The 12,316-nt window shown below is 43.0% G+C and overlaps 1 protein-coding gene across 1 annotated transcript in view; it reads right to left on the bottom strand.

Moving 5' to 3' along the window:
• The window catches only part of LOC139113965 (LIM/homeobox protein Lhx9-like), a 77,703-nt gene that overhangs the window by 29,593 nt on the left and 35,794 nt on the right, over positions 1–12,316 (bottom strand). The window contains 4 exon segments of the mRNA XM_070675439.1: positions 6,570–6,710; positions 6,713–6,927; positions 11,165–11,201; positions 11,204–11,368. Coding sequence (XP_070531540.1) covers positions 6,570–6,710; positions 6,713–6,927; positions 11,165–11,201; positions 11,204–11,368 — 558 coding nt within the window.

Genomic DNA, 12,316 nt, shown 5'->3' with positions numbered 1-12,316 from the left:
CAATTGCGGTTCATACTGCGCAGGCGTGCTTTAAGATTTTGCATACGGGAGCCGAAAATCATCTTCAAAAACGTCACCGTTGCTAACTGGGGCTGTCTGCGAGCAATACTAGAATATTGGGGTGGGCCTGAAATGGACATGGTGTCCCAAGTAACACGATCGAGCGGGAGGCATCGCTACCAGCATCAGCCCTGTCTAACATCGTGGAAACCGAACTCTTCCCGGTCTAGGAGAAGTTGAAAATCCATTCTTGGAGAAGTAAAATTTCCTCCAGGCAATGTGACGTACTGCGCAACTCAAAAGGCATTTTGTTAGCGCATGTATCGCCTGTATCGAACACAACCTGGCCTGGCTACCGTACTTAGATATTTCGCGCGTATTGAATTGTACGACGATAACATGACTGTAAATACAACCCATCTACTTTGGTTTCACTCATTTAGTTTTTGCTGAGTCATTTAACATCAAAAGTTTGATTAAAAAGACAAAAAAAATTAAAATAACGTTTAACGGTATATTTGTTTGACTTATTGGTAGGTGTAGCCATGCTGCAGTGTGTTTTTTATTCTTTTCCTCAAATAATCGAATTTTGACAAAGATGACTCAGCAAAATGTAAATGAGCGAAACCCAGAATACAGGCGCGGGTGCTATATGTGTTATCGGATCTTCACCGGACCAGGAAGAACTGAGGCTCAAAGCTTACTGCCGCGTTTATGTTGTTTTTGTTTGTTTGTACACACGAAGAAGAATTTGAAGGGCCAAGACTTGTAACTTTTGACAGATGCTCATAACTTTTGTTCCAGAAAAAAAGAAAATTTTAAAACTTCTACCGAAATGACGTTGAAATGCTTATTATTGGCCCATGTAATACAGCACATCGTATATTATGTAATGATATTGTTGACAAATGAAATCTAACCTGGACTAAAATTCAGAGATGGTTTTTGGAATTTTAAGAGAAACGATGTTTATAAGCAGTACAGAAATAATAGAAAAAGTATCAAAATTAACTGCTCATGGAGCTTCAATGAATATTTTATTGAAAATGATATTCCGTACGGAGGTTTCAAGGTCTTGCTGTTTATTTTGTGACGAGTTGTTGTTCACATAAATGAAATGAAAGGAAAGGATACGTGACAGCATTGTACATTTCGTCGGTGCATCTTGTACATTTCCAATACATACACTTTTTCTGTACACAATTGTGTTTATATGGCAGAATGTGACATGCGCGTGGCATATAAGCAGACACACACACGTGGCCTTTTCGTGCACATTTCCCCATCTCTATATTCTGGGTCATCATCGGCAGCTCTCTGTTGTTTATCTCTTTATTCTTATATACCTACACAACAATCCCCATCCCCCTACAAAAAGCCCACAAAAGCATGGAAGGAGTCATGAGTGTGAAGCTGTGATCACAATGACCATGTCGGTACACGTAGACTCTGCTGAGCTGATGGAGTGTATCATGAGACGAAAGTGTTTTTTTCTGCGTAAAGTTGGACAGCCATGGGCATGTTTACGGAGGGATATACGGCAAAAACACTCTACGAATGCAAATAAATAGTACATACGCGTGTGTGCAAACAATTGGAAAAGATAAGCCTATGGTAATCGTCTCTTACACCCGAAGAGCCAGCTCAAGTTCTTGGGCATTTAGCGCCGTTTAAAAACAAGTAACAAGTCCGAATATAAACCGTTTGATTTATTGTTTCAGAAAGTGTGAACTACAGCGCCTGAATGGGACTGACCTATCAATTTTCAACGTCGTCCATCACATGTCGATATATCCAGTCATTTTACGCCGGTGTAAGGCTACAATGACTATAGCAGACACATTCCAGTATTGTTATTTTAACAGATCCAATATTGACAACTGTGATCTTTAAAGCGGCAAAATAAACACTTTCGAAATTCACTCGGCACCGGCAAAACGTTGCACCGATTGTTCAGAGGTGGGATCGAAATAATCCACTCTCGTTTTTTTTAAAGAACTGTATGTATGGATCCGGGACATAGTGATTCCGTCGACAAGAAAAGGTTTTCGGAAATATCCCACAAAAGAACAAAGGAACAACATTTATTATCGGGGGAATTACTGTATTGAATTTATTTTAGAAATAGTATCCGAAAGAAAGTCCCTTTAGAACTGAAAAGACGAAGTTCGATTTGAACGGCGCTGTCCTGTTCTTCGTATCTCTTAATGCGACGGGTAAGGTCGTTGAATCGTCGACTATACTTTGAGAATAAACTGTCATCAAGGCTGAGGTGCTTTTTACCCCCCCCCCCAGCCCTTCCCGCCTCCATTACCTCCGAAACTTGAAGAAAACTATGCACGTTGTGATCTGGGATAGACGGGCAATGAGAATGAAGGTCGCCTGGTTGGTAAAACAGGAAGCCGATAATTCCAATTTCCCTCATATCTATCAACATGCGAAGAGATTGATTAAAAAACGATTAAAACCCAGTCAAGACCCATGTTTAAAAATCATTGTCGATGCTGGGCAACAGAAGAACACAAGCCAGCCATGCTGTGTACATCAAACGCATTAGGAAGTTGCATCTGACATACAGCCAGACTTTATCGTCGTCTTTCAACAGCTCTTTTTTGTTCGACGAAAGTGTTTTGTACACAAAACAAGGGCCAGTAAATCTCAGGGGACCGCTTCCCGTTCTATGGGCATTTAATGGCTGTGCGCACGCGTACGGACACCGTAACTTCCAGAAAGACTGGGTGGGTGTCTTGCTACTATATTCCCCCCTCAAAGTTGACAGTCGCTAAGGAAATTAAGATGTTACTCACTGATTAATTGTTCTGTATATTTGTGTTGTTTTGTAAGGGGGAGGGGCGGGAATTAGACCCCATGTGATAACAACGCCCCACGTTTACGCTACTCATCCGCGCTGAGTAAAAAACATTACATTGAAGAGGGTTGAGGCAATTACTAGGACCACTTGATTGAAGATTGACGGTCTTCTCGCCTCCTTTAATGCGCATCTCGGCACGTGGAATTATTGATGAAAAAGTGACTGTTTTATTTGACGGCTCGCAATGGTCATCCTTTACTCATAATATGCCATCATTAAGTTCGTTAGCAGACAATGGCCAGTTCCTCCGGGCCGCCAGAAAGGAAACTCGGACAATGTCGATATCCCTGGAGCATCAGTTTCCCATTTTAACCCCCTTTCTGTCATTTTTACACCTCGCGTTGATCTTATCACGACATTTATCTATTTTACGGCCCATCTTTACGGCAGGTCGCAATGATTACGAATATTATTGCTTATAGCCGGTATGCCATATTATCCATAAGAGGTATGATGATTTAATTGTTGATCACACAATGATGAAAAATTGCAACTATTTGGGTATCGTAACTCGACTCGTTTAAAAGAAGGCGGTTTTGCGGCAGTGGACGGCGTGTCTTCGCGGCCTTGTTTTCCCAATCTGACACCGTAATTTACCAACAAAAGCCAGCACTGATTAAAACCAAACTTAATTTCGAGGATCTTAGGCTCGCCCATTGTCGGCATACATTGGAAAACACTATGCCGTTAATTGACTCTTCTTGTTGCGAGTAACAACATCACAGTATTCCATGGAGTAGCCGCGTATCGAGCGATTACTAGAAAACTTGATTCAACGTCGTGAGCGTCTTTTTTTTTTTTGCGGTACAAAACCGTCCATGCTCGTATCGAGTACAAGACTGACTCGGAGGAGTCGTCCAAAGCAGCCAAACTATACACAGCCAAGCTCTTTTCTTCACTTTTCTTATTTTCGTAGGGGAAGAAATCTCCTTGTTGCCCGGCCTTTCAGAAAATTCAATGGCCACGTATTACCCCAAGACCGATTTATTCGCACACAAACGTGTAAAGACAAAAAACAAAGGGGAGCAAGGGCACGAAAATCGGCCCGATCTGCTTATGAATGGCGTATAATGAATCTTAATCCACGCTGAAACTGGTTTATCTTCGCTGAATGGGAGAAAATCGAAGCTTAGTCCGATTTGAACAAACATTGTTCTTTAGCGCGACATGCGAATATGGTTAGAGTAGTTTTTTTCTTTTTCAGTGGCCTCCAAAAAACATTTGAATGCCGAGTTCGAAAAAGCAGCATGATGTTCAAGTCAGTTGCTTCCAGCGATGAACGTAAATATACTCGACACTGTCAACATATGCAACGCATATGTATAAACTTGACGGACCAAGGGAGTTCCAGAAATGGGTTACAGCTGCTTTTGGGGTCCCGGGGGCTGGGGGAGATGGTAAAATGAAAAAGTGGCCGCGACACACCGAGCACTTCCCTCTGCGGAAATCGAGCGGGCAACTCCGAAGAGAACGAACGCAGGGCCCGTAATATACGGAGAGAGCACGACTCAATTAGACGGTGTAATAAAATTAATAGGTACACACGTTTAAGGTGGGTAAACTGGCGATGTTAGCTCGGTGCCTGTCACTTTTGATGATTGCCTGTGACAATACTTCCGCGCCGACTCGTAATTGGTTAACTACACTACAAGTTAGTGACACTCGGGGAGTTTTCAATCACATAAGCAGAATGATAGTTTTATGTGGAATGCTCTCTCGCGGCGACGGTGGTGAGAGAGGAATGGAGTACAAACTTCAAGCGGTTTTTGCCACTATGAGCGGGAAGCGTCGAACAAAGCATGCATTCGGAGCTCGGTGCTAGCACCAGCAAAAAACCCCAAACGCCCTGGCGATTCATCTCGTCTTTTAGCCGTCCTTTGTCGACAAAAAATCCATCTGTTTCCCCTCCTCCACAAAGGCTGTCACCCTGACCCGGCGGGTCAACCATAATCACATATTGAGCGACACTCCACATCAAAAGAACCCAACGTACCGTACAACACAACGCTGTGCTCTTGCCCACACATTTTGTGCCACTTATTGTACCCATACAACGTTATAGCATACCGGTAATTTTTATGGTCGAGACTTGAACAACACACCATTTAAACTCTCTGTCTGCGACATCCGTAAAAAGAACTCAACTGGTGACCAGGATAGGAACATCACTTAGTTGTACAGACTGCAAAAAGACAACTGTTGCGTACAGGACAAAGTTATTCATTGCGTCAATCTCAATATTGCCAACACATACGGAGACCATCCGTTCTTCATATTTCATTTTTTCAAAAACAATCCTGAATTTTCTCAGTCTCAAATACACAACAGAAACTAACAACGATATGGATGGACGAAAGATGGCCTACTAAACGCCTGAAATACGTTTTTTTTTTGTAACAGGTATGTGATGGTGGTTTCCGTACACAATATACTAACAACTCGAGTCCACCCGAAAAGTTGATATCAGCCCTGACCGTTTGGCAGCGATGAAAGATAAATATAGACCTGAACGAATGTGAGATCAAAAAAGCCAATGTCCAAATCATTGACGGACTCCGCAAATGCACAAACACCGACGCATGATGACTAAACGTTTCAAAGAAAACTCACATCCGTCGATTTTCCTTTTTGGCTTTAAGCGTAAAATGAGAAATGTTCTGAATAAACTTGTCAAAAAATATATACGACTAGACTATATAAATGACATTTTTTTTTCGATTTCATGATGATGAAAAGAAATCACCGTGTCATAGTTACTGATTTGTCGACAGTGTGTGTTCAATAATGCAAAGTGTAGTCATCTATACTGTGTACAAATAACGAGATACAGGGATGGCGTTTGTGTGGGAATTTTGAGGAGTCAGATCCTGAGATTTCTTTGAGTGGTATAGATATATCGCTTTCTTGCTCAACTTTTGAACCGGAGAAAACAGAATCTCTAGGCCGTAAGAACGGTAAAAACGGTGTCACAGTTGTCGCGATTTCGATATCCTTGTCTTCATTTCGTTCGATGAAGCATTGAACGTCCTTATCGTTGATCAATTCCTTAATTCCGGATTTATTTTTTTCCCGTCGCAAATGTAAACAGTATTCAAACCAGCACAGCAAGGCATTGCGACAGGTTTGAGTCGATATGATGCTTAAACCGAAACGTTTGACCGATGTCGACATTTGTTTGGTGTCAGCGACGGATTCACCTTTCATAGCACAGACTGTCGCACACAAGTGTCATCTGTCGGACCGGTTAGTATAGGAATTCGTCCCGAGTCCTAGAGTTTGTGTTATGATGGATGCATACAAAACATGATTGTGGATATTATAAGAGCACTTTCTTTTTCTTGAATATTAAACTCTTAATATTTTAAAGAAAAAGGTGGTGCACAAACTCGCGCAGTTACATACATTTTACAGTTTATGTCTGTGGTCCCTGGTATTCTCAATTACACTAATATCAATGTTTTTATGGAGTGATTTAGAATATCTACGGTACTTTCTTTCTTATTTCAAAATCAATTAAATTACGAGCAATACATTTCTCAAATTAACCATTTCTATCCCAGGACTGCATAAGAAAATTGTGGACAAAGCATACAAGTACTGAGAGTATTAATGTCCATCTTACTTCGTGGCTGTTTTATTGAAAATTGTTAGGTTTATTTTTTTTAAATCGTGTGAGAATGGAAACTCGCCGTCTTACCTTGAGTAGAGTGATAATCCACGTCCAGGTTCGGACTTTTCCGTTTCCTCGGTCTCCCCTTTTGCACGGCGCCTACCCCGTTGTAGTAGGGCGTGGGCTGGGGCGACGCGCCCGGGATGGGGCTGTTCTGGTACGGGCTGAGCCCATGGCATGCTCCGTGTGGAGCAGAGTCTCGTAGTGACAGCGACAGTAGACCATGGCGTCCTTCATGCCGAAGTGATCGCCGCTGGTCAACGGCTTATTGCAAGTCGCACACGTGAAACAGCTGACGTGGTAGACCAAATCACGGGCACGCATAACCATCTCGCTGGCAGAAATTCCTAAATGACACCTGGCACATCTTTTAACAGAGAAACGCCTGTGTGGAAAAGTCAGAGAAAACTATAAAAAAAAGAAGTCAAATCTATTTTACTGTTTTCTTCTTAGGCAAGACCACCGTGCGAAAACATGGCATTGCTGCACAATTTCTTTTCAAACATGTTGGAAACAAAATTGAGATTTTCTCGTGAGAAGAAAAGGGGGAAATTTATATCATGAAAGCAGACTCGGTGGGTGAGTTTTGAAGTATGCCTGCGTGTGGAAAAACCGTACTTTTCATCTCTTCTCCGGGCTTTAAGAAAGCCTTTCACACCTCTTTGTTGGACAACTTTGGACACACTGAAAGAAGCATGTGAAGAGATCCTTTGTAGAATGTGAACATAAACTTTGAGAGAAACACGTCGCGTCATTGGTACCCACGACCGAGTGACACCCGCGTTGCACAAACAGTTGAATTCAAGCGAAACGAGGCAAATAGCTACTGCCCCGCACTGGACGAGACAAAACTCTTTTTCTCTCAAGTCATCACTTAAGCACCCCAACAAATCGGTTAAGTGGCCGCGAGTTTGGGTCTATATTAACTTAGATGTTCTTGGTTTAATGGCAGGGGGGTGGCTGTTTTCATTGAAGTCGGAAATGTCATTGCTTTATGAACACATAAATTATCAAGGCGGTGAGGGCAAGGGAGGAGATATTGGGGTGTCCATTCTCTATGCAGTCATGGACCACTTGAATATAGGCTAAGAGGAATATGGGATCGAAACGCCACATGAAACAAATATCGACAAGTCGAAAATAATAGAACACAGATGAATTATTACGAACCCTGTCACGTGTTTCCAGTATTTACAACAGCGACATTGGCAGTACCTATTGTTTCACAATGGAATTACAACGCCCAATCGATTCTGGCGTTCTTTGCTTGATTGATAAAAAGACTTGATCCATTGCTTTTAAAACCCGAAACATGTTCAATATTTCATGAGGTATTTTTCCGACGCGTTTGCGTGGGAGAAAAAGAAAAGAAAGAAAAAAAAGCGGTCGTTGATCTCGCTTGCCCGGGCCCTCTCCGCGTGGCTGTCCCGCTATGCAAACAGCTTAGTGCACTCGTCCAGGCGCTCCAAGCCGTCTAAACACACACTTGTGATCGTAGTGACAGATTCTAAATAAACACTTTCTTTGCGCCTTTACTTGAATATTGGCCTCTATTGACACTGGGACTCGAGTGCCTCCGGTTGTGGCTTTTTACCGTTCGGACAGCGCGACTGATCACGGTGTAACTGTCAGTGAACCGCTAGCTCCCTGCAACGATTTTTTAGTGAAACATAAAGTATTTGAAAGTGTCTCGTGTAGACTTTGTGTATCACAGAAAAATGTTATTTCCATAGTCAGAGGAGCAAACTTTATTCTCTATATATCCGCCAGGGGCTTCCTTTTTCCCGTCTTCCTCTGTTAATTTTCGTTTCTTTATGACGGCAAACTGCTAATTCTGGACAAATTGAGCCAACAATATGTACGTGTTTTTTAATTCTGCAAATTTGATATTCATGTTATTCGCTTCCGAAAGTTTTGCGTTTCCCCGACATCCACCGAGGCGCCCGTTTTGACGCAACTAGCACGGTACAAAGTGTTTGCAACACATTGCAATTGGCGAGACTAGAAATCACCGCAAATGATAAAGTTGTACGGCATATCAATCCGCGAGTGTCTCTGGATGACAGCTTGTGACGTCATCAAACGTTAAGAATGATACCATGTCATTGGGGGGAAAAAATTGAACGGCGGTTGCGTTGTACAAATTACCTGTTTAAACGCGGATAATAAGACGCTGCAAATGTTACGGTTACAAAATTGTAGAAATCCTCGCAAATAATGATGCAAATCTCATAATTGACTAGTCCGCCCGGATATTATCTGTTATTCCCTCGTGAATTACCATCTTCAAGTTTTTTTACTCTAATTTGTGTTGCTGCGGCGATTTGTCTGAGACTGCCTGAGTCGATTTACATGAATCTGAATTTAAATAAAGACGCTTTAAAAAATTGAATTATTGGTCGTCAGGGTAAGTTGGAAAAACAACATTTGACATGAAAATATTAAAGCCTTCACTAAAATATGAAATCTGGTAGTATTATATGGCCAACGTAGAGCCAAACGTATTCAACACACGGACAGCCTAAAGTGGCCAACATTGATTTTGAGTCTGACTGGTGTAAATCGTGTCTTTTTCGTATTCGTCGTTTAAGGTCATTTATTGTTGTGGATTTCTTCTTCTGACGTAACGTCCTGATAAAGGCGCCAATGCCGATGCGTCTAGCCGCGTAACAAATGTCGCTTTCACAAAACATCCTACCTCCTCCGTCGGTGACACCTCGTGAAATTTTGAAATCTGCCGAGGTTGCTGACGACACCCACATTTTTTTGAAAAGTTTGTAAAAAAAAAGATTGTTCATTGTTCGCCCTTCCTGTGTTTTGACCTGTTTGGTGTGAAGCACAGGCGGAAACGCAAAGCCACTAGTCCCCCGAAACACGCATGGGAAAACGACAAGGAAGACAAGAACGCTCATATTTTTCGCGCCTGAATAAAACGACAGAAAGTGGTATTGTCTTCAAGAGATCATGTGTGTGGCCAAAACTGAGGAAGAAGCCCCACATGAGACATGAGTAGGAAGTTTGAACTGATGATAAAAATAGATGCTATAAGCATGCTTGCCCATTTTCCTAGATTTGCAAATTGAAGAATGTTTTTTGCTGACGTCACATTTTTTATGAAAGAAGCGGTAATTTGAAGCACAAGCTAATTTAAGTTTCTAAGTTTTCTGTCGAGAGTGAGCCGTAACTGGATGCTTGTTGGCTGCAGCAATGCAGTGTTTCGGAGCTCACTTCAGAATGCATTTTGCAGTGTCTTCGTCTTCGGCAGACGAGCCCGAGACAGAATTGAAATTTTATCGTCGTTTTTGGCGGGGAGTGATGTCGCGACAAAATGCAATGTGACTCATCGCCCGACTCGTTCTTGCCTTGATTTCGTAGGGAAGCCGCCACGGGTGGTACAAATATGAATTCACTTTTCTGAAGAGGTTATTGTGAAAGTCAGCGGATGAATGATATGATTGTCGCTGTTTTACAGTTGTACAGTTCACAGCTCGAGTTAAGAGGCATGGCTATTATTTTATTCTCGAACACACTGACCCGACCATCATACTTGTAGCACTATACCAACTCAATATTTTTCTTCGGTTCTGACGTCATGTCCGGCCAATCAGCGACGAAATATTGATATCAACACTTCTGTGTCGTCGTCGGTCCAACTTTCACGATATCATACACACAACTTAGCCCGATTTAAACAAATGTCGATTAAAAAAACCGGCCAGATATTGTATTACAGATTGTAAAGATATTGCTCTCGACGTTAAGAGTGACTGTTATAGCCACGTTGTGTTAGTCACTTCCGAGAATGGTTTTCACGAAAGTGATTTTTATTTCAATTATTGATTTTCGAGAGGTATCGTTACTAGCAGGTTCAATTATAAAATGTTCAAATTATTGAAGGGGCGTTCGGGACGATAAAATAGTTGTCATCGAAGAAATCCGGGACGTCTTCGGCCGTTGCTTGTCCGCACGGCGGGCCGGGCCGGGCCGCACAGAGCATGGCCGGCCATGCCACGTCTGAAAGGACTATACGCAGGCAAGTTTTAATGTATTGCGTAAAATGCAACTTGTTTCGCGATTAAGGCTTAATCCACATTGTGTCGTGCTCAGCTTATGAATATAAGTATTAATAGTAGTATCGCTTAAATGGACAAAAATAAAACGGGCCACTCGGACAGGACAATATCACCTCACTTATCGCCAAGTACATGGTCGTGTTTTGGCCGAAACCACCGGTCAAGTTTCGAACTGGTTTGGAATAACGCGTTAAACGCATTCTGAACTACAAGGAATATACAAACGTGTGGGAGTTTATGGGTCACAAATGACACAGAGCTCACGTTCAAGAGCTTACTCATCACACCATCTAGTTAAAACGTGGCTGCTCAGGCAAAAGTAACGATTTCCGCCGATTTTACACCACGAAGTATGTCAGCGTAGTTACAATTACTCAACCAGTTGAACTATATAGCTCGGGAGTTCGATACTCGCTCGGTGAATGACAGTTCGCGTATATATCTTCGCACGGGATTGCATAATGTAATCAATGTCAAAATCTAGTCAAACCAGCGCAGAAAAACAAGAAGCTACCGAACGGCGAACCGTTCGTTCACCCCGCTGCTTACCTGTAGTAGTCTTCCTTGCAGTAGATATTCCCATCTTGGCAAAACACGTTAGTTCGGAGTCCAGCCTCAACTTGCACTCACAGCACTTTAAACACTGCATATGCCATTGCTTGTCCACGGCCAGAAGGTAGTATCGGTCCAAAATGCGTCCCTCGCAGCCCGCACACAGACATGGCTTGTTCTCCCGGTTGATAAGGGCATGGTCTGCGGCAGAAAAGCGGGAAAAGAGAAGGAATTAAAGCCCGACAAAATAATTAAACAATCAGGGGGAGGCTCGGTAATCCAGTGGTAGTGTGCGAGGGTGTGTATAGATGCACGGACGTGGTGTGTAAACAGCTATGGAGCAAACAATTGAAGTGAGGCCGGTAACACTAGCCAGGCAAAACGAGAAAGATGAGAGAGCAAGTGGAAGAACCAATTGATTAAGAGTATTATGGTACGGTCGAGAGGTGGAGTTGACTTGATTGGCGCGCTGGTTTTGCGCTGAAACTGCCAAGGAAAGTGGAAGCTGTCGGTCAGGAACTTAGCGCAGTGTCTCCCCTACCCTTTCAAAGGCCGTTTTCGTGTCGTTTGTCCTTCTGTGGAGTGAAGTTCTTCCGTGATCGTCCCCAGCTTTCTGTGAAGGTTCGCTGTGAAGGTTCGCTTTGGTGCTCGAGGCTATAGCGAGCGTCGTCCATTCCCATCAAGGAGCGATGTGGAGTTCATAATAACAGTCACAAATTTGGGATCCTGTGATGTAGCGAACTGGTTTGTGGATGTTTGTCGGGCGAAGCGACGGCTAAGTCGGGCAGTTCACGGCGTGCGCGCAGGGCTGCTCAGCTCCAACAATGCCCGACGTTCGCTGAGCATCGCTGTTGTGTACAGCAGTTTGAGTGTAATAATGAGAGGGGAGGGGAGGCTGATTCGTTTGACAATCAACCGGGTGCTTAAAAAACGTACTCGGGGTTTTTTTTGTGCGCTCTCCCAATCTCATTGATCGACAACTATTGAGAAGGGTCAACGCTATTTCAGGATGTAACCATACTTCTGATTGGCCAATCGCGGAAGGTTCACTTTCCCACTCCGACTTCCTCACCCTGCAGAGTATATTTCCCGCAGCACGAGGCTGTCCATCCCCTCAGAGCAAGCAGACGAGCAAGTGTGAAGCACGTT

This window comes from Ptychodera flava, chromosome 16 (genome assembly GCF_041260155.1).
Source record: "Ptychodera flava strain L36383 chromosome 16, AS_Pfla_20210202, whole genome shotgun sequence".
Lineage (NCBI taxonomy): Eukaryota > Metazoa > Hemichordata > Enteropneusta > Ptychoderidae > Ptychodera > Ptychodera flava.
This window is presented reverse-complemented; position numbering and strand designations above follow the sequence as displayed.